We start from the raw sequence: 23,074 nt of genomic DNA on the forward strand, positions 1-23,074 counted from the left end.
CAATAGGTTTTAAAATTTGTAGAAAATAACAAAAACACTTACTTCTAGAGCATTTTGAACTCTTTCTTTACTCGAAACATTTCTTTTAAAATTATTTGTTAAATTAATTGGTTCAGACCAACGATTGCAGTCTCCTCCATACAATAAACAATCATTTGGTAAAAATGTTTCTACCCAGAGTCGACATACATTATCTTTGCAGCAAGTCAATAATACATTACACACAGAAGCCCTAAGAAGAAAAAGATTTTAGAACATTTTAAACAACATCCTAAACATTCTACAATGTTTCTCTCTATATATTTAAGTGCAAAAACTAATTTAACAATGAAGAAAATAAACACACATATCACAGTAAATATTCCTCACCTATTTCTTTCCGTCCTAGAGTTCAATAGCTCATTTAAATAATTAAGATTTTTCCCACATATTAAGAACAGAATGAGGGGCCGGGAGTTTGTCCTAGTGGTTAAAGTGCTTGCCTGGCATGCAGGAAGACCCGGGTTCGATTCCTCGGTACCACATATAGAAAAAAAAGCCGGAAGTGGTGCTGAGGCTCAAGTGGTAGAACTCTAGACTTGAGAAAGTCCAAGGACAGGGCTCAGGCCCTGAGCTCAAGCCCAGGACTGGCAAAAAAAAAAAAAAAGAACAGAATGAAATCAAACCACAATTTCTCAGTTGATAAGCAAGGAAAAAACCCTACATCGTGTAATAAAAACTCTGATCTATTCAGAGAGCAGCTATTAACTATTTCTATGAGTTTATGTTTTACTTTGTAAAGGCACTGACACATTGACCACTAGTAAGTGGCAAGAACTATTCCTTGCCTGCCCAGGCCAAGGTAGTAAAGTACAAGAAAAGTCACAATAAAACAAACACTAAATAACTCCCTCCTTAGCTATCTTTAACTTTTACTACATTTCCATCTTCAAATTAAATATATAAATCAACTACATAGACATTAATAAACCCCTTAAGCATCAAGAGTTCAATTGTTCAAATCCTAACAACAAAGATCTTCTACTAGTAACTCAGCAGGTTTAAAAAAGACAAATAATGTCACAAAGTCTTGTACCCAGCACTGCCATTCTACAGTATCTACCTGGTTTAAAACTATAAGTAGAAGGCTATATCAGAAAACTTGGTGAGTTACAGAAATAAAAATAAAACATATGTTAGGGATGTACATCCATGGTAGAATGCTTGCAAAACATGTACAAGGCCCTGGGTCCAATGTCCAAAACTAAAAGAAAAAGCCAAGAAAAAGGAAATTGAATATTCTATAGTAGCCACTTTGATAAAGAAGTATATCTGATTAAAAAAGAACAAGAGTTTTTAACTCCCATTTCCTACATGGGGAGCACGAAATGTCTCTCTCTCTCTCTTTCTGTTTCTCCCTACTTCAGCCCTGTTATACTAAGAGCAAAAGAAAAGAAACAAGAAAAGGGCATGTCTGTCTTGGTTCTTCTTCCTTTAAACTTCAAATCAAGACCTCATTCCATGTGAAACACATTTTTATATAGGACTTAGAAGGCACCGGAGCATCAGTAATCAGTGAAGTTTAAGGTGAAGTTGCCTTTGAAAACAATATAAGTGGTCCAGGCAAAGATTTCTTAGCAAAGATGCACTCGCTTAAAAATATAAACAATCAGGAAAGGAAAAAAAAAGAAAGAAAGAAATAAACAACCCTTTTGGGAATTGATGGCTTAGCTGGTAAACTACCAGCCAATGAACAAATCATCAAGTATCAAGTTTAAGTCCTACTCTCAGAACAAAAGAAGAAAAAGAAAAAAAGGAAAGAAACACTTTTCCTGGAGCGTTTCCTCCTACCTGTATTAAGTTAGTCTAAGTAATGACAAATTATTACACTAGAGCTCAAAAATCTATGTATACTCTATTGGCCCAGAACAAAATAAATGATCTAGGTACACTACCGCAGATCCACTTAGAACATCTCAAGTGACAAAATGGCAGAATAGTGAAATGGCAAACCTACATGGTATAACAAAGTGAAAACTGACATGAGGCTCATGTACTTAAATAACAGGCCTCTCTAATTTCATACCTCCATAGGCAAAATTCAGCATGGCAGTATCTTTCAAAGACTAAGAGAAAGAAAGGAAAAATACTAGCAGTATGTGGATATGTGCTTATATGGATTAAACTAATACAATTATTATACTAATTCAAAGGAAGATAGTACAAGGTATGAACCTATCCATTACCCTCAAAGATGTTGGGAACAGTCAAATGCTTGAGGACTTACACTACGCCTTTTCAATAAAGCTAAAGCTATCTTTAAAGAAAGAAAATCAGAAGAGACATGTACTAGAAAGTACAAAATACAGGAATTAAGGGACAAAAAATGTGGACATAAAACAGAGAAGGCGGCCAGGAGTTTGGCCTAGTGGTAGAGTGCTTGCCTAGCATGCACAAAGACCAGAGTTCGAATCCTCAGTACCACATACATAGGAAAACCTGGAAGTGGTGCTGTGGCTCAAGGGATAGAGCTCTGGCTTTGAGAAAGCCCAAGGACAGTGCTCAGGCCCTGAGTTCAAATCCCAGGACTGGCCAAAAAAAAAAAAAAAGATAGAGAAGAAATTTATACATGACTCTGACAGAAAACCATGTGACACAGAGGTAAACTGTGATGGCCTGAATGCTTTCTGCATGGCTCTCAGGCTAAGCATCTGCCACACTCATCCACAGTCAGAGGTGTGCAGATCACTGGAGCTACACTACCTAGTCTCTACCTAGGTATCTGTCTAACGCTGCTCTGCTCACCCAAGGCTCAGAAGACTTAAGAGGTAGGGACTCAAAGTGAGAAATGCAAAGTCACAATGAAGACATTTTCTTAACACACAGGAGAAAATAACCAGTCCACTGACCTAGGCATATATTTACTTGTTTTACGCCAGGAAAATCCATCTACTGCTCGAGGATGAGCCAGATATACAAAAGAAAAGTCAATTTCTCCTTGGGATTGTTTTTCTGAACTTCTATCTGGAGTGGTAACAGCTGTCCGCCAGTTTTCTACATTATACCACACTTTTAAGAGACAGTCATCCTAAGGGAAAACAAAAACAAAAATATCCAGATCAGAATTAAACCAAAAGACAAATAGCAAGCTGGACACGATGATGCATACTTGTAATCCCAGGATGAAAATAGGAAAATTAGAAGATCAAGGCCAGCAGAGGCTACAAGGTAAATTCCAGGCCAACTTAGAATATGTGGCAAGACTTGTCTAAAAAAAAAAATCCAACAAAAAGTCAAATAGCAGAAATGTGGTTCTTTTCAACAGCAAGAACTTGGGGACAAGAAAAGGCTTGGGCATAGAAAAATGAGTAGAAAATGTATGAATATGATACTTTCCAATTAGCAATACTTAATTCTTCTTTGAGAATCAAAATGAATATACGTCTGTGTTCAAGTGACATATTTGCTAATTAGTACAGACTATGGGAAATACAGCTTTAGGAAAGACTGAAGCCTGAAAGAAGAGTTTATCTTCCTTTAAGTCAAATATCAAGTAAGAAAGCCACTATAGCACAGAGTTACAAAGACATCTAATTCCTGAAAAGTATATTTTGTGAATTATCATGACTCATATCTAAGAAGAGAAGAGCAAGGAAGACTAGTACTAGGTACTGCTTTTAATTTATAGTTGAGTTTGCATCTGTAAAGCCAATCAGAATACAGTTCCATTGCTCTCTTTAAAGAAACCCAAAATAACTTTAAAGGGTTTCTGTTTTCAGAAAGCTCTGAGCCATGAGAACTCTTAATTTCAGATCACTAGAAGTTCACAAACTGCTCCATGAACCAATGATTAAAAAGAGAATAATTTCAAGGAATTACAGTATTCTAAAATCAACAAGTGTCAGTGAAATATATAAAGGGAAGAAATGACCACAAATTTCTCTCTAGTAAGCCTAGAAAGTCTTACATTTTAAATGCAACCTTCTGTATAGAGGTCAGCTATTAAGGACCTTTTATAACTTATTGGTTATATACTACAGTTGCTTTGTATGTGTTGCCTGAATTCACTCAATAATTAATAATCTACAAGGTAGGTAATGTTATCCTAATTTTACATAAGAAAAAGGCATGAAGAGACTTAACTACCCTGTGAAAATGATAAAGCTGGTACATTTATGTCTAGACCAGCCATTAGGCTTAAGCTATTTCTATTATACTGCACAGCCTTTAACATTGTAATATATCTAGATGTTCTTTATATTTAATATTTTCAATAGAAAGCAATATTTTTAAGTTCAATAAATGGATGAAGCTGGCTAATGTATTTACATGTTTAAAATAAAGTATAAACACAGAATTTGACAGTCATATTTTCACAATTTACCTTCCCAGCAGTGGCAAAAAATTCTCCATCTGGTGAAAATTTCATTAAATGAACTTGTGAAGCAGTTCTGTAAATAGAACAGATAAGGAATAATTTGCAAGAAAAACCAGTTCAAAAATTCCATGTTCTTGAAATTATACTTCAGTAATTTCTTCACATAGAGATTTTTTTCTTCGAAGCATTTTTTTCTTTTGAAGAGTCCCACTATAAGGCCCAGTCTCCCAGTCAAGTTGTCCTCCTGCCTGGGCTTCCCTATTAGCTAGGACTCTCAGCTCTAAAGCTACAACCATTTTTTCTGTGTGCTGGTGACTGAATTAAAGCCTCACACATGCTAAACACATGCTCTATCACATAACTACTCTCCAGTTCCCAAAATCACATACAATTTGAAAAGCAGGATCTATGAAGTTAATGCTAGCCTGGAACTCATGGCCCTGCCTCATACACTGAGAAATACATGTCACAAAGTTGGGCCCAGGCTACCACTCACCATTTTTTTGGGGGGGTCCTGGAACTTGAACTAAGGGCTTGGGTCCTGTCCCTGAACCTATCTGTGCTAGTGGTCTAACACTTGAGCCACAGTTATACTTCTGGCTTTTTCTGTGTATGTGGTACCGAGGAATCAAACCCAGGTCTTCCTGCATGCTAGGCAAGAACTCTATTACTCTACTACTAAGCCACATTACCAGCTCACTCCTCACATTTAAGTATACTTCATAAATAAATGATAACTCAGATTTTTTTATTTTTGCCAGTCACGGGGCTTAAACTCAGGGCCTGAGCACAGTCTTGGGGCTTTCTCAAGGCTATAACTCTACCACTTGAGCCACAGTACCACTTCTGGCTTTTTGCTATATATGTGATACCAAGGAAATGAACGTGGGTCTTCATGCATGCTAGGCAAGCACTCTTACCACTAGGCCAAACTCCTGGCCCTCAGATAATTTTAAGATCTGAGGGGTCTGGTACAGAGACAGTCTAGGCTGTAAAGTCTGGGAGGCTCATCTCCAACTAGAGTACCCACCAGAAAACTAGAAGTGCTGCTATAGCTCAAAGTGGTAGAGCACTAGTCTTGGGCAAAAATGCTCAGGGACAGCCCCCAGGCCCAGACTTCAAGCTCTAGAACTCCCCCCCCCCCACAAAAAAAAGCCAGTGTGTTGGCTCACGCTTGTAATCTTAGCTACTTAAGAGGCTGAAATCTGAGAATCTTCTACTAAAGATGTGAGACTCTTATCTCCAATTAATCACTAGAAAAGGAGAAATGGGGCTGTGTCCCTAGGGGTAGCTCTAGGACAGCCCCCAGGCCCAGAGTTCAAGCCCCATGACCCACAAAAAAAAAAATCTATATCCAAAGAATAATGTTTCATCAAAATCTTTACAGCCTCAAAGTCATATACTCTACTCCCTTATAGTGCAAGAAAAAATTGTTGCATTTTTAAAAATGGACATTGAATTTCCAGAGCTATTGATCCCTGCATTGTAATACACATTTTAGGTGAGAAAGACATCTAAAATATCAAATACCCAATAACAAAGGACTTAGAACAATCATGTACTCAGCTGGCTAACTTCATCTACCAGCTTTCTCCTAAAAAGAACACTGGAGTATCAACCCTACAGTGCCCTCCTCAATGTAACACATACAGTGATGTCAAAGCACTTCACTGTTACTTCTTTCTCTTTGTCCAAGTTCATAAATCTGCACTAAACCTATTAGCAAAAGAGGCATGTCACATCATTTCAAATATAATTTTTTATCTTTCTGGTTATTTTGACTTCTTAAAAATATGTATGAAGCTGGGCAAGGTGGCCCACACCTGTAATCCTAGCTACTCAGTAGATTGAGATCTGAGGATGAAGATCACAGTGCAGTTCAAAGCCAGCACAGTTCAAAGCCAGCTCAGGCACTGAAGAACGAGACTCTTATCTCCAATTAACCACTAGAAAAATGAAAAGGGGTTGTGGCTCCAAGGGATAGGGCTACAGCCTTGAGCTGGAGAGCTCAGGGACAATACCCAGGCCCAAGGGTAATGTGGTAGCCTTGAGCTAAAGAGCTCAGGGACAGCGCCTAGGCCCAGAGTTCAAGCCCCATGACCAGAAAAAAAAAAAAAAAAAAACAACTATATATGGAGGCCGCATGTTTGGCCTAGGGGTAGAGTACTTGCCTAGCATGCATGAACACCCGGGTTCGATTCCTCAGTACCACATACATAGAAAAAGCCAGAAGTGGTCCTATGGCTCAAGTGGTAGAGCTCTAATCTTGAAGAAAGCCCAAGGACAGTGCTCATGCATGCCCTGATTTCAAGCCCCAGGACTGGCAAAAAAAAAAAAAAAAAAGTATATATATATAGAGAGAGAGATAGATAGATAGATAGAATATATACACATTCGTATATGTATATTTTTGTCATGGTGCTTGAACTCTGGGCCATATATATATTTACACATATATATCTGGATTGATGGATTGCTGGGCACCAGTGGTTCATTCCCATAATCCTCACTACCCAAGAGACTGAGATCTGTGGATCACAGTTTAGAGCCAGCCTCAGCAGGAAAGTCCACAAGACTCTTGGCTCCCATTAACCAAAAAAAGAAACAGAACTGGAAGTAGAGCTGTGGCTCAAATGGAAGAACACTGACCTTTAGCACAGCACCTATTTCCCGAGTTCAAGCCCCAGGACTGGCACTAAATAAAAGTGTGAGTGTGAGAGTGTGAGTGCGAGTGTGAGTGTGAGTGTGTGTATGTGTATCTTTGGTACATGATAAACTGTGTACAAGAAAAGACATATCAAAATCCTTTATAAAAATAAGGTAGGTTTTATACAAATAAAGCATATTTTGAAAAAACAAACAGGCATATCAGTTTAATCTTCTACATATTTACTTACTTGCAATACCAAATGCACCTCCAATCCCCCAAGTTAATATCTGTTCTATCTGGATTTTCATCTTCAGTTTGCTTTGGTAAGTTAGTATTGGACCAGAGCTGCAAACAGCTGGAACCAGTTAAAAGACGATTACCTAAGAACAAAAGAAAAGAGGATAGGTACATAACACCAAGTTACATGCTCAAGAGTTTCATATAATGCTATAAAAAGAATACAACTTCAGGGCCAGGAGTTTGGCCTAGTGGTTAAAGTGCTTGCCTAGCATGCATGAAGACCCGGGTTCGATTCCTCGGTACCACATGTGGAAAAAAGCCGGAAGTGGTGCTGAGGCTCAAGTGGTAGAGCTCTAGCCTTGAGAAAGTCCAAGGACAGTGCTCATGCTCTGAGCTCAAGCTCAGGACTGGCAAAAAAAAAACCAAAAAACAAAAAACAAAAAAAAACAACTGAATAAGAACACTTCACAAGGCCGGGAGTTTGGCCTAGTGGTAGAGTGCTTGCCTAGCATGCATGAAGACCCGGGTTCGATTCCTCGGTACCACATACATAGAAAAAAGCCAGAAATGGTGCTGAGGCTCAAGTGGTAGAGCTCTAGCCTTGAGAAAGTCCAAGGACAGTGCTCAGGCCCTGAGCTCAAGCCCAGGACTGGCAAAAAAAAAAAAGAATACTTCACAAAAAAGTAAAAGATATTTGGGGAAAAGGCTGTTGAACAGCTTAGAAGCAAGGGGAAACCTCTTTGATTTCTCTACACACTTGTATAGTCACTGCAGTCTGATGTATGAATTACATGAGTAGTAAAAACAATAGCCCAAGCAATATTATTTCATGGCAGCTAATCCTGCTTATTTTCTTACCTGTGGGATCCCAAGTGATATTGTGTGCTATTGATTCCAGAAAAAACTGACCAATTTTCTGCCACTGATTATAAAATTCCTAAAATTAGAAAAAAAAATAGTCAATTACAATTAGTATCTCTTCTGTCAAATATATTTTCTTTTCTTTGCCAGTCCTGGGGCTTGAACTCAAAGCCTGGGCCCTCTCCTCGGGCTTTCTCAAAGCTAGCACTCATCATCTGAGCCACAGCACCAAATATATTTTCAAGTTTGTATTCTTTAAAATTATTTTTGCTGTGGCTAGAGGTGGTTGCGGGACTTTAACTCAGGGCCTGGGTTCAGTCTCTGAGCTCTTTTGCTCAAGGCTAGCATTCTACCACTTGGAGCCTCAGTTCCACTTCCAGGTTAACTGGAGATTAGAGTCTCACAGGAAGTTTTCAGACTGGGCTGGCTCCGAACCATGATCCTCACATCTGACTCCTGAGTAGCTAGCATTGGGCTTTTAAAATAGTCTGCTGGGTGCAGTTGTTCACACCTGTAATCCTAGCTACTCAGGAGACTGAGATGTGAGGATCGTGGCTCAAAGCCAGCTAGGGCACTAAAGTCAGTAAGACTTCTCCAATTAACCACTCAAAAGGTAGCCTTGAGCTGAACAGCTCGGGGACAGCGTCTAGGCCCAGAATTCAAGCCCCACAAGCAACAACAACAAAAAACAAATAATTTAAATGAAATGAGGGAAAGAAAGTATTTCAAGGCATTTATTGACACAATTTAGTATAACTTGATCCTAGTAAAAGATGTAACTGCATTCTGATATGGAAGTTGGACTTAACATGTAGTTTATTTGGTGGCCCCCTTGATTCTATGTCCTTTAAACAATACAGACATTTCAATTCCTAAAAGAGAAATGATAAATTACTAACCAAATTTTTCGTTTGTTTCGGTAGCTTAACTGGTTCAAAGATAGAGATAACATTTCCGTAGGATGCTGCAATCTTTTAAAAGAAAATAGAAAAAATTATTGTAGATGTATTAAGTGGCTTACAGGTCAAAACAGAACATGAACTACTATAATTTTTAATATATCTACATACACAAATTTCATTCATTAATTCTCAAGAATGTTAGCTTTATAGACTCCCACATTCACTTTGATTCCTATATTGCTACCTTCTCTATCTAGCAGGTTCATCTCTCCAACACTGCACAAGTTTCCCTATTCGTGTTTATAATACAGATAATGCTATCTTCACAACCATTGTATTTTGAGGACTAAAAAGAATATCTGTAAAACACTTAACATCTAGTAAATAACATACAATGTGAATAGCAATGCTAATTCTTTCCCTTGAAGAAGAAAACTTAACAACGTAACCACTGCTAAATATACAACTTCACAGAATTCAAACTCTGTTTTTTTGGATAGTCTCTACTGAAATTTCACAAAATTTGGTAGTATATATTAACTTCTAAAAAGTGAAACTTAAATCTATCCCTGTTGTGAATTTAAACATATTTTTAAACATTTTATTTATCTTCTAAGTTAGCTTTTAAAAATTTATGTAGGGAGTGCCAGTCTGAACCTAGGGCTGTACAGGTATTCTTCCTCTAAAGCATTCTCCTGACTCCCTAAATTTACTAACCCTGTTCTATAACGTGAGCAGTATGACAGCTTAAGTGAGTCCTATAAAAAGAACATTAAAATATTAGAAATCAAAATAGATAAAATGAATGAGAAAAAAGAACATTTGATCAATAAAAGCTGATGAGCCATGAAGATATGACATCTAAAAAATAATGCTATTATCAGAGTATTTTAGATGTCCTGAGTTCCTCAGATGGGTAAATCACCTACAGTGATTTGAGCTAAGTCATACCCTAGGTATGTTTTGAATTTCAAAAGGCAGTGATTATCCAACTATGAACCTGGGGCTTAGTATGAACACAGCTGGAAGGATGAAAAGCAGCAAGCTGAGTGTGGCGGTCCACACCTGTCATCTCTGCATTTGATGGGTGGCAGCAGGAAGATCTCTAGTTTGGGACTAGCTGGGTTACACAGTGAGAGGATCAGAAGAGGCAGTCCATGCTTAGAGCTGACTGATCACCAGTCTGACTAGCCAAAAATATTCCTTATAAAATAATGAAGAATAATACAAGGCTCAAGAGGCCTGTATAAGGATTTATATCAACATAAACAATTTTATCTTTTCCAAGATAACCTGAAGCAAAGAATATTTTGAAGCTGATAAATAACAGAACCACATTGATTTCTGGAAAATTAATGTAATGGCTGGCCAAGGAAAAATATTAATGATAAAATACTAGTGCTGGCCAGTTGCTGGTGGTTCACATCTGTAATCCTAGCTACCTCAGGAGGCTGAGATCTGAGGACTGCAGTTCGAAGCCAGCCAGGGCAAAAAAGTGTGAGACTCATCTGTAATTAAGCACCAAAAAGCCACAAGTGGAACTAATGTTTCAAGTGGTACAGAAATAGCTAACCTTGAACAAAAAAGTTCAAGGATAATGCCCCATCCTTGAGTTAAAGCTCTAAGACTGGCAAAGGAAAAAAAAAACCCAGAACTAGTGTCTTCCCCCTTTCTTTTTATTAGTATATGTTAATTACACAAATGGGCATGTGATACATAGAATGTACTTTGATCATATTTACCCTCTCTACTACTTTCTTACTCTCCCCTTTTGTAAACAATTTTATTATTTCATTATTCCATTAAGGTTCATTATTCCATTTTTATACATGTACATAAAGTACTTCAATCATATTTGTATTTCCCTTCACCCTCTCTTCATCAATATTTTCCTCCTTAAAAGTAGTCTTAAGCCTCAATGTATTAGGACTTGAATTTTTTTCTTCTTGATAACTTAAAGGAACACTTTGATAGTAGGGAAATTTTTATTTATTTTTGCCAGTCATGGGGCTTGAACTCAGGACCTGAGCACTGTCCTTGAACAGTTTTTGCTCAAGGCTAGCACTCCGCCACTTGAGCCCATGTGCCACTTCCAGCTTTTTCTGAGTATGTGGTATGGAGGACTCAAACCCGGGGCTTTATGCATGCTAGTTGAACACTCTACCACTAGGCTAAGCTCCAGACCCTAGCAAAATTTTTAAACAAGGCAATGAGTCCTTTATTAGATAATGATCATATAACTAAATGAATTCTTTATTATACCTCAGACTATCACTAGAGTTGATTGTGAAACGTAGCTCTCATTAGAAGTTACTCAATTAGATTTCAACATTAACTAGCTTTATTTGAGTCTAGTGAGCTATGTGATGATGTAAGTATGTTTTTAATAATACAAAGTATAGAACTACAGATAAAGGAGGGAAAATATGAAGAGAATGAAAAAGGAACAATCCCAAGGATTTTTAGCATCCCACAAAAAAGCAGATTTGGAGATGCACTGTGCAAAGTAATAAAAGTAAAGATAGATGAAAAACATTTGTAATTACATTTTTATAAAAAGAAGGGATACAGAATAACAAGAAGACCTGCAATATAACACATAGGCATTGACTGCAATGGTGGACCCAAGAGACATCTTTTCTTTATTTTTGTTGGGGGGCGGGGCAGGTCATGGGGCTTAAACTCTAGGCCTGGGCATTGTCCCTGAGCTCTTCAGCTCAAGGCTACCACCCTACTCCTATAGCCACAGCCCCACTTCTGATTTTCTACTGATTAACTGGAGATAAGAGTCTCAAGTCCTTTTGTGCCGCTGGCTTTGAACCTTGATACTCAGATATCTCAGCCTTCTGAGTATCTAGGATGACAGGCATGAGCCACCATGCCCAGCTTTTTTTTTTTTAATTTATTTATTTATTTTTGCCAGTCCTGGGCTTGAGCTCAGGGCCTGGACACTGTCCTTGAGTTTTCTCAAGGCTAGCATTATACCACTTGAGCCAAAGCCCAACTTCAGGTTTTCTAGTGGTTAATTTGTCTTTAGTGCCCAGGCTGATTTTGAACTGTGATCCTCAGATCTCAGCCTCCTGAGTAGGTAGGTTGACAGGTGTGGGCCACTACACTGGGCCTAGTAACATTTTGTACTAGAAGATTTATTAAATATTAGGACAGCTATTCTTTAAAGACAATTAAATGTACACACTTTCACGCAATTATTACTCTTCACATAAAATGTTCTACCTGAGGCCAGGTGTAGCTCAATGGTAATGTGTGTCTTTTTTTTTTTTCCAGTCCTGGGGCTTGAATTTAGGGCCTGGACACTGTCCTTGGACACATTTTTGCTCAAGGCTAGCACTCTGCCACTTAAGCCACAGCGCCACTTCCGTTTTTTTCTGTTTATGTGGTACTGAGTAGTTGAACCCAGGGCTTTGTGCATGCTAGGCGTGCTCTCTATCACTAGGCTATGCTCCTGGTCCCTAGTGTGTGTCTTTAGCATGTATAATGCCTGGGTTTAATCTCTAGCACACACACAAAGAGTCCTAATGGAATCAGAGTCAAAAATATATCTATATCCCTATAGAAAATGAATTTATAAAGCTCAGTTGAGAATTGATACCACTGATACCACTGTAAATAGGCCTAACCATTTATAACTATGCAGTACTAGCATAGTCTACATATTAATCAGTATATGCTGCCAACTGGTATGCCTTCTGTTCTAGTATGCCACAGATTTGTGTCTAAGATGATCTAGAAAAACTATATATATGCTGTTTCTTGTGCTGTGTTATGGTTACTTTACTTTCAAGGTTACAGTTTTATTTCCAGGCAGTTTGTGATCTTTTTTATAAACTTGGAAATTAATAAAACATCACATATTTTAGAGGGCTTTTAGTACAAATTGCTAGACATACAAGAAGAAAACTACCTACTTACAAAATAATGACTATGTAAGAATTCATTTTCTGGAAAAAAAAGTTATAAACAAATTGAAGACCTAATGTCATTCCTTTTTCCTCAATCCAATTAATTTTCAAATAAGTCAACTTTTTCATTTTCTTTGTTTTGTTTTTTACAGTGCTAAACAAAGTAACAGGTTTTAGACCTATTATTATGTTTCTTAATTCAAAGAGAAAATTGTACATTTTAAAATTATATAAGAACAATCTCTGAACACACTCCACAACGTATCTTAGCCAAAAAAATTTGTCCTTGAAACAAAGCAAGTCTCTAATGAAAAAAGAAATATATATTTCACAAATTATCTTAACAAAAACAAATTTGCATATTACGACAAAATTACAAACCTTGCCTTGTTGCATTGAACAATCAACACATCCCACTTGGATATTTCCATGCTGAATTCCTGGGATAATCTGTAATCTTTCAAAATCACTCCCCAGAATTACAATATCACATCCAGAAGCATAAGCCTAAGTAAAATAAAAGCAATACAAACATTAGATAGAATACTGGCACTGAATATAATGCTAAAAATATACAGGGTTTTAAGAGTGAGTTCATTTTACATGTTTAAAAAAAATAATGGAAAAGGGGAAAAAAATTGGGGGTGGGGAGCTTGAATTCTGGGCCTGAGTACTGTCCCTGAGCTCTTTAGCTCCACACCAGTGCTCTACCACTTGATTTATTTATTTAGTTAGTTAAGTTATTTTTGCCAGTCCTGGGTTTAAACTCAGGGCCTGAGCACTGTCCTTGGACTTTCTCAAGGCTAGGGCTCTACCACTTGAGCCTCAGCACCACTTCCAGCTTTTTTCTATGTATGTGGTACCGAGGAATAGAACCCAGGTTTGGGGCATGCTAGGCAAGTACTCTACCAGTAGGCCAAACTCCCGGCCCTCTACCACTTGAACCACAGCACCACTTCCCATTTTCTGGCGATTAATTGGAGATAAGAGTCTCATGGATTTTCATGCCTGGGCTGGCTTTGAACTGCAATCCTCAGATCTCAGCCTCCTGAGTAGCTAGAAATATAAACATGAGTCGCCGGTGCCGTGTGGCAAGTAGGGGGGATACACATTTATTTGGAAGTATTCCCTTTCTTCCCATAATATAGTCCAACAGCAAATTTTGCCAGCCTATCTGAAAAAAAACATACCAACTTACTTTATCCATTCCCTTGTCTTCACTGAAAGCTACTACACCTTTGTATGAGACACCATCCCTCTGTGACACAGCTATTAAAGATACCTAAATGCCTCCGTTCTTGTCTAATTTCAATGACTTAAAAAAATCTATGCACCAAGTTACTTTCCTTACCTAAACCTTTTCACTTATTTCCTACTGCAGTTGGAATGAAATCCAAGATTCTATAAATCCTTCTCAAAGTGTCCCTACTTCCTTTTCTTCCCTCGCCTGTGCTCACATTGCCCTTCCTTTTTCCATTTCCAGGCAGCTCATCTGACTTTTATCTATCTGTAGTGTTTGCCTCACTAGCTTCCTATCAATACCCAGGTCTAAATTCCCTACCATTCTCTATTACTTTCCATCACATTAACATTTATTTGTTTCACAGCAGTATATCATAATTTATAAATGTCTGCTTTTGTTATCTATTTAAGTTACATTCCAAGAGTGTAGAAACAAGTTTGCCTCCTATTTCAACAGAAAGGACTAGAATACAAAAGCAGTACTCTATAGTACCTATGGAATAAAGTGATTATTCAAAGTAGTACTCTATAAAATACCTATGGAATAAAGTGATTATTCAATCTCACAAAAACAGCCACTATGCATGAGAAGGGGTATCAATGTTGGAGAAGTAATGCACCCATTACCTTATGAATGTAACTGTAACCCCTCTGTGCATTACCCCAACAATAAAATTAAAAAAAAAAACCAGCCACTATAATCAAACAAAAGGACAAATGTTCAAGACCTGTTGACAAGCATTTTAAAGGTGTTTTCAAGTTTAACAACAATAAACAAAACTCTTCCAATTCAAATTCTTTTTATGTCTTTTTTCATCTATTCTTTGACCACAGGTGCTTCTTCCTTTATAAGGCATTTGGCTGACCTAATATTTACATATATTACAGGCAGGTACAACATAACACATTGACAATAATTAACATCTACCACAAGTTTTTTCATCTAAATTCTCAACATTTTTGCATACATACATGTTTATGTAAAACAGTTATACTTTATATATTCCTTCTCCTTAATTCATACCAGAGCCAAAACAGCTTTATATAAATTGTTGAAAATATTATTAGAGGGGCCGGAAGTTTGGCCTAGTGGTAGAGTGCTTGCCTAGCATGCACAAAGACCAGGGTTCAATTCCTCGGTACCACACACATAGAAAAAAGCTGGAAGTGGTACTGTGGCTCAAGTGGTAGAGCATTAGCCTTGATATAAGTCCAAAGACAGGTTCAAGTCCTGAGTTCAAGCCCCATAACTAGCAAAAAAAAAAAAAAAAGAGAGAAAGTATTATTAGAAAAAGGACTTCAGAGAACATACACATACATATGTTCATATTGCACACAAAAATAAAAACTCAAGGCCCAAATAAGATGATGACCTGTCAGTGAGGGAGCTGACTTGAGAATCTTTGTATGTTTTTGCTGTCCCCAAGCCTCTTTGTGCTCAAGGCGAGCGCTCTACCACTTGAACCAGAGCGCCTCTTCTGGCTTCCGTGGGTGGTTTAAGGTAAGAGGCTCTTGGACTTTTCCTGCTTGGGCTGCTTTCAACTGAGATCCTCAGATCTCATCCTCCCAAGCAACTAGGATTATAGGTACAAGCCACCAGTATAGAGCTCTGTGTTGTTTCTTGATGTGATTCTATTCCTATGCCTTCCCTAATAAAACTCAATTACCTGGAAATATTCCTAAAAGGAATTTCACATAACCTAATTCAGTTACAGTAGTACCTTATAGTGAACAAAACTGGTGTAGTTGAACAAAACTAGTGCAATAGACAAAAAGTTGAATAGTAATTTCCTCTCCTAGCCATAACAGGAATCATAAGGCTCAGGACAAGAATTATCTCCAAAAATGAATTTATGAATTATTTCATACACTCATCTATCTAGAAATTTGTTTTCTCAATGCTATTAAATTTTTGATAAAATACTGATTATCGTTGATTCTCCAAATGCTATATTAAATTTTACATATTTACGACAGCGTTCCCCTGTAATAGTAGTTACTTTGAAGGATTACGATTCAGAATGTGCAGCTGGTTGCCAGTGACTCACACCTATAATCCTAGTTACTCAGGAGGCTGAGATCTGAGGATCACAGTTGAAAGCCAGTCCAGGCACAAAAATCCATGAGAGTTATCTCCAATGAACCACCGGAAAATCAGAAGTGGCGCAATGGCTCAACTGGTAGAGCACTAGCCTTGAGCTGAAGAGTTTAGGACAGCGTCCATGCGCAGAGTTCAAGCCCCATGACCAATTAAAAAAAAAAAATTCAAAATTTGGTGGTTCAAAGCCAGTCTGGGCAGAAAAGTTTGCGCCCTCTTCTTTAGGTTTTTTTTACTCACAAGTGTTATATATCAGATTACATCATAGATTTTAACTTAATAAATAGATAAATTATTCTTATTTAAGAATGTAATTAGTCATTGAAGCACATGCCTGTAGTTTAGCACCTGAAAGAATGAGGCAAGCCGAGGGCTGGTGGCTCACACCTGTAATCCTCCCTACTCAGGAGGCTGAGATCTGAGGACTGCAGTTCAAAGCTAGCCCCAGCACTAAAGTCCTTGGGATTTTTTTTTTTTTTTTTTTTTTTTTTGCCAGTCGTGGGCTTGAGCTCAGGACTTGCACACTGTCCTTGGACTTTCTCAAGGCTGGAGCTCTACCACTTGAGCCTCAGCACCACTTCCGGCTTTTTGTTATGTGTGTGGCGTACAGAGGAATCGAACCTGGGTCTTCGTGCATGCTAGGCAAGCATTCTACCACTAGGCCAAATTCCTGGCCAAGTCCTTAGGATTCTTATCTCCAAGTAACTACCAGAAAATGGGAAGTGACACTGTGGCTCAAGTAGTACAGTGCTAGTGTTGAGCTGAAGAGCTACGGAACAATGCCCTGTCCAAGACTTCAAGCCCCACTACAGACAAAAAAAAAAAAAAAAAAAAGATGGAAGCCAGGTACATGATGAGTTCCAGGTCATAGCAAAACTCAATCACAAAACAAAATTACCACTCAAAGAAGAAAGAATTTAATAGTGGATTAATAGTGGATACGTTATTTTCATCTATACACACTCATTTTATTTTTGCAGTTGTTGGAAATCAAACCTTGCCATGATAGGCTAATCTTCTATTTATGAGCTACATATACTCCCAGCCCTCACAGGTCATTTTAAACTTAACATTTTTCTCCTTGTTCTATGACTGTACTTCTGTGCTTACAATTTCATCATGTGACATAAATTATAGAAGTTGAACCAGTTTTAATAATCTATTGGAAACATCTGTAACAACAAAAGATAAAGCTAAACTAAAAAGTGATTACATCATAAAAAGTTGAGGAAAGAGAATGCTTATTTAGTCCTCATTTACCTACCAAGACCCACATAGCTGAGCCTTAGGTTTCTACTGCCAGACCTTTGAGTTTCATAAAATGAGTTGCTCAGTACTAAAGGCAGGCTGGAGATAAAACATACTTGGCTTTCCCTCTTAAAGCTCAAATGCTGAAATTCCCAGGCAGAAAAAGGAGTGTCTAAGTTTTAGCATCTTTTTGTCTTGGAAAATAACTTCCTTTTCATTTCATTCAAACAAAGTATGCCTATGCTACAAAATATGCATGCTAGGCAAGCACTACCACTAAGCCAAACTCCCGGCACCAGAATATTTTTTTTTTTTTTTACCTAAAACCAAGCTATCAAGAGAGGAAGACCAGACTATTCAAACACTTTCACTCTAATGACAAGAAATTAACATAGAAAAAGGAGTAAAGAAAGCATTCCAATAACCAAACAAAAGACAAATAATTTTGGTTTAATGTTCCTAGTTTCCTCTAGTTTCTCACTATATGTTGAACATAAAATTTATAACAATTATGTGCAGGTGAAAACAATTTTAAAAAACGTTAATAGATTTTAGTTCAACTTAAATCTGAATTATTAACAGTAATTGTATACTGCAATGAGACTTCTTTACTCTATTTTTCATCAATTCAATCAGTATTTATAAGCACTTTATAGTACCAGACACTATACGGAATAGAAATATTTACAACATTTTTGATTTTCACAAATACTAAACCATGAACTTATTAGCACTTCTCTTGTTACAATCCTATGAGTAAGAGTGTCTTGTTTGGTGTTTTCTTGGTAGAGCTGAGGACCAAACTCAGGTCCTTGCACCTGCTAGGCAAACGCTCTTCCACTAAGCTAAATCACTAACTCCAAAAATAGTTTGAAGGGGTGACATTGATTAAGTTGCACTGTACGCATAATCTGACTTGAGTTGAAACCCTTTTGTATACAGAATTTAATTTTTTTTTTTTTTGCCAGTCCTGGGCTTGAGCTTAGGGCCTGAACACTGTCCTTGGACTTTCTCAAGGATAGAGCTCTACCACTTGAGCCTCAGCACCACTTCTGGCTTTTTTCTATGTATGTGGTACCGAGGAATTGAACCCAGGTCTTCATGCATGCTAGGCAAGCACTTTAACCACTAGGCCAAACTCCTGGCCCCAGAATTTAAATTTTTTTTGAAGGAGTCATTTTGACCATTGTTAAAGAACTTTCTCAGAACAATTAACAGTGCAGAACACGCTGTAGAGCAAATCCACGTAATATCTCCACTATGAGTTATCACCTCACTCTCAATCCCTCCTCTACTGCTCAAAATGAAGCCTGGGAAGATACACAGATGCACAAGCTAAGACAGGTTCAAGTGTAAGAGAGATAGTCACTGTCAACTGCCAGCTTCCCAAAGGCAATCTAAAACCTTACTAACTCATTTTAGTAATTAATTAAAGCTCTAATACATAAAAACTAAAATTCAACTTCATTTTAATTTAAAACTTGTCAGACTTTATTTCTTGTAATCTTCCAAAGCAGGAAAGGTTGAGTTATTTAAAAATGCAAAAAGAGAGATTAATAAACACATGACTGTCTTAAGAGAAATCATAAAGCATTAGAAATAATTTTCCAAAGGGAACTACAAGATGATCTCACATCTTCATTTCTAGTAAAACTGCAACTAAGAGGAGTTCTACTATTCATTTTTGCTATCTTTCTATCAAAGAAATAAGAAATCAAAATTTAGGCTATTGGCTGTAGAGGCTCAATCCCTAGAATAAGAAGGAAAAAGAAATCAAAAGAGGTTAAAGACAAAAGTTATGAGTAAACAATAGGTTGACTTTTCATGTGAGAAACAAATGGGATTTTTTTTTTTTTTGCAAGTCCTGGGCTTGAACAGGGCCTGAGCACTGTCCTTGGGCTTTCTCAAAGCAAGAGCTCTACCACTTGAGTCACAAAACCATTTCCAGCTTTTTCTATGTGTGTGGTACACCAAGGAATCGAACCTGGATCTTCATGCATGCTAGGCAAGCTCTCTACCACTAGGCCAAACTCCCTGCCCCAGAAGAGGAAATGTTAAGAGTGATAAATGTAAGTTTCAGGAAAACAAGAATAAGAAATTTTGGAGGATGAGGGGAGAGTAATGGGGACAAAAACATGAGAAGGAGTATCAATGTATGAGAAGTAATGCACCTACTACCTGATGAATATAACTAACTCTTCTATACATTATCCTGACAATAAAAAAAAGAAATTTTGTAACAAAACCATTAATGTAATGTTAAACAGTCAGGGGAGGACTGGCTGGAAAGTAAAAACATAGTTTAATCTTTCTTTTTTTTAAAATTTCACTGCTGGGGCATGAATTCATGGCCTCTAGTTCTTGATTCACTTTTTTCAGGTTGTAGCTCTATCCAAACCTCCACTTCTGGTTTTCTGCTGGCTAATGAAAGATAAGAGCCTCACACACTATTCTGTCCAGGCCAGCTCCAAAGCACAATCCTAAAATCTCAGCCTCTTGATTACCTAGAATTACGGGCGTGAGCCACTAATGTCCAACTCATGACTAGATCCTTAAACTACCACTGAAATTGAAGCCAGCTGTAATTTCTTTATACTAAATTAAACATTTTTTTAAATTTTTAACCTATTTACTGGTATGCTCCCAGAGATTTAGGAGACATGTGCAGTGAGCTTGGAGGGAAGGGAGTGGAGCCGGCTTTAGGGAGATTTTAAACAGAAGCTACATCATGGTGCAGGCTAGCCTCTCCTTACAAATAAGACACGACGGCTGGGCGAGGTAGTTGATGCCTGTAATCCTAGCTCCTCAGGAGGCTGAGCTCTGAGGAACATGGTAAAACCAGTCCGCAGAGCATGTCTGTGAGACTCTTATCCTAATTAGCCACAAAAAGTGGGAAGTGGAGTTGTGTCTCAAAGTGGTAGAATGGCAGCCTTAGGTAAAAGAGCTCTGAGATAGCACACAAGCCTGGAGCTCAAGCCTCATTAGCAGCAATAATAATAATAATAAATAAGCAGACAAAATGGAAGCAATTCAAGGTTTCACAAGAGGAATGACCCCAGGTATATAAACATTGTATATGCTTTGAAGATCACACCAATGCTCCCCCAAATTCTGAATGTCTTCTTTAAAAAGCTCTTAGTTTTGACAGTGGAGAAAACACTCACAACTTTAGGAGATGGCAGAGAGCGCAAAAGTATTATTCTATGAAGTACCTCAAAGAGAATCCCCAATGGTAATGTTTATTTCTTTCTCTTAAATAACAAGAAACAGAGCAATGTCCAATTATAAAGAGACTGATCACTGAGACCCATGGCTCACTCTGCAACAGACTATCCAGGTTAGGTAAACACCAAGAATTAGAATCTTCGCAATTACTAGTAGCAAGTGCAAACCAAGGTATGCATGAGTCAGAAGGCATTCTCTATTTGTGAGCAAAGTGCTTGGTTGGCAAAACTCTCAAAGTACAGTTTAGGCATTAAGTGCCTACACTATAGTTACACACTGAGGTTTATTTATTCTGACAAAGGCTCCCCTCAGAAGTCAAAGAGAGTGACATCAGAAATACAAAATTCCTAAATCCGGAGTTCACTGGTGTCTTTATATTGTTTCACTTATACAAAACTGAGTTTTGCTTTTAACTACAACTAAAGAGATAAAAAAATACCAATTATTTAACAAATACCTTTTTGCCTTTCAAATGTGCTTAACACTGGTTGTAAATTACTAGGAAAGCTAGTTAAGGTTATTTAAACCAGTGCTGTGCGGATATGAAACATTTTTATTACTAAAAAAGCCAGTTAATGTGTGTGTGTGCGTGTGTGTGTCTGTTTTTCCAAGAAAAAGCCACTATGCCGATAAACAGCAAATACAGGGTCGCATTTCTTTCAATCAAAATCTGAGACCAAGAGAAGTAAAAGCAGTCTGGATAAGCCTTAACCTGTAATTCCCTCTCCACAACAAGAGGAGTTGTGAGACACAATGGAACAACTTTTGACTAATTAATTCGAACAACGTTAGAGGCCAGTTTTGTTGTTTTTTTTTAAGAACTCCAAGGCTGTTACATATGGAACCCGAAGTACCTGCGGGTTTTAAAATACCTTGTCACCATCTCCCCAAGTGACTCCTGAGTGAATCTGAAAGGAAGGTAAACCGAAAAGGAACTTTTTCACGGTATTATTATTATTATTATTATTATTATTACGACAGCTCTGATGTTGACAGATGGCTTCAACTTGAAATTAAAAGGGGAAAAAAAAATATGGAATCCTGGGTCTAAGTGTGTATGGTGGGGGGGGGGGGGTGGAGAGGGGAAGAGAACGACAGACGGGTGTGTGTGCTCCAAGTCTTCCTTCTGGATAGATGAACTCTGTCCGGCCGGGACAGACTGCTGCCTTCTGCAATCTTTGTTGTTGTTGTTTGTTGTTGTAATTATTCTAAGGCCATCCCAACTTCTGGTTTGAATCTAAAGGCTTTTTGGTTTGATTGTTCAGTTTTCCGAGGTCGGTGGGGGGGTCCGGGAGGGGGGGAGGACAAGGGGGGGTGGGGTGGGGAACCAGGGGACCTGGGAACGAGAGCACTCAAGGTGGCATCGTGGAGCCCCGGATCGAGGGGCAGCCGAGGAGAGCGCGGAGGGACGGGGGATCGGGAGGGGATCGGGAGGAGGATCGGGAGGGGATCGGGAGGAGGATCGGGAGGGGATCGGGAGGGGATCGGGAGGAGGATCGGGAGGGGATCGGGAGGGGATCGGGAGGAGGATCGGGAGGAGGATCGGGAGGGGATCGGGAGGAGGATCGGGAGGGGATCGGGAGGGGATCGGGAGGGGATCGGGAGGAGATCGGGAGGAGGATCGGGAGGGGCTCGGGAGGGGATCGGGAGGAGGATCGGGAGGAGGATCGGGAGGGGATCGGGAGGGGATCGGGAGGGGATCGGGAGGAGGATCAGGAGGGGATCGGGAGGAGGATCGGGAGGGGATCGGGAGGAGGAAGGAGCCGGAGCGGGGGGCGGGGACGCCGGGGACGCCGGGGACGGACGAGACCCACCCGGGCCCGCCGCTCACCGTGAAGCGCTGGTCGCCGACGCTGCCCACGGAGAAGCAGTGGTCGCCCGGGTTCACGGCGCCCGTCAGCACCTGGTGCAGGTTCATGTCGGCGTCGGCCTCAGACGCGCGGCGGCCGCCGCGCCCAGCTCATGCCGCGGGGGCCGCGTCAGGGCCGGGGGTCTCCGCCCCTCCGCGCCGTCGTCCGCCGTGGCCGGCGCCCAGAGCCGCCGAGCCCGGGGCCTCGCATCCCGGGCCCCCGGCGGGCGAGGCCGGGAGCGGCGGGCGGAGCGCGCGGAGCGGGCGCACCTGTCACCGCGCGGGCCCGGGGCTCGGCGTCCGCTCGCCCGCCGCGGCCGGGGTTCGTCTCACTGGCCCGAGGCCTGAAGGACCGTTCGCGACAGCCCGGGAGGCTCGGGCCCGCGCGCTCGTCCTCCCCGCCGGACCGGCCCCCAGCCCGGCTCCGGTGCCAACGCCCCCACTGCCCTCCGTCGCCCACGGCGCGTCTGCGGGTCCCGTCG

The 23,074-nt window shown here is 39.5% G+C and overlaps 1 protein-coding gene across 10 annotated transcripts in view; it reads right to left on the minus strand.

Moving 5' to 3' along the window:
* Positions 1-22,831, minus strand: part of Dmxl1 (Dmx like 1) — a 115,686-nt gene extending 92,855 nt beyond the window's left edge. For 4 of the 10 annotated variants that reach the window (XM_090325535.1, XM_090325533.1, XM_090325534.1 and 1 more), the window contains exons 1-8: positions 22,575-22,826; positions 13,312-13,437; positions 9,008-9,079; positions 8,106-8,184; positions 7,255-7,387; positions 4,364-4,430; positions 2,889-3,067; positions 43-232 (exon numbers count right to left, since the gene is read on the minus strand). In XM_090325535.1, coding sequence (XP_090181661.1) covers positions 43-232; positions 2,889-3,067; positions 4,364-4,430; positions 7,255-7,387; positions 8,106-8,184; positions 9,008-9,079; positions 13,312-13,437; positions 22,575-22,661 — 933 coding nt within the window. In that variant the 5' untranslated portion in view covers positions 22,662-22,826. Of the gene's footprint in view, positions 1-42; positions 233-2,888; positions 3,068-4,363; positions 4,431-7,254; positions 7,388-8,105; positions 8,185-9,007; positions 9,080-13,311; positions 13,438-22,574 lie in introns of those variants that run through there. The other 6 variants (XM_090325530.1, XM_090325531.1, XM_090325529.1 and 3 more) reach the window with 4 other exon arrangements.
* Positions 22,832-23,074: the final 243 nt, after the last annotated feature.

Source organism: Megascapheus bottae, chromosome 38 (assembly GCF_031878675.1).
Source record: "Megascapheus bottae isolate mThoBot1 chromosome 38, mThoBot2.hap1, whole genome shotgun sequence".
NCBI lineage: Eukaryota > Metazoa > Chordata > Mammalia > Rodentia > Geomyidae > Megascapheus > Megascapheus bottae.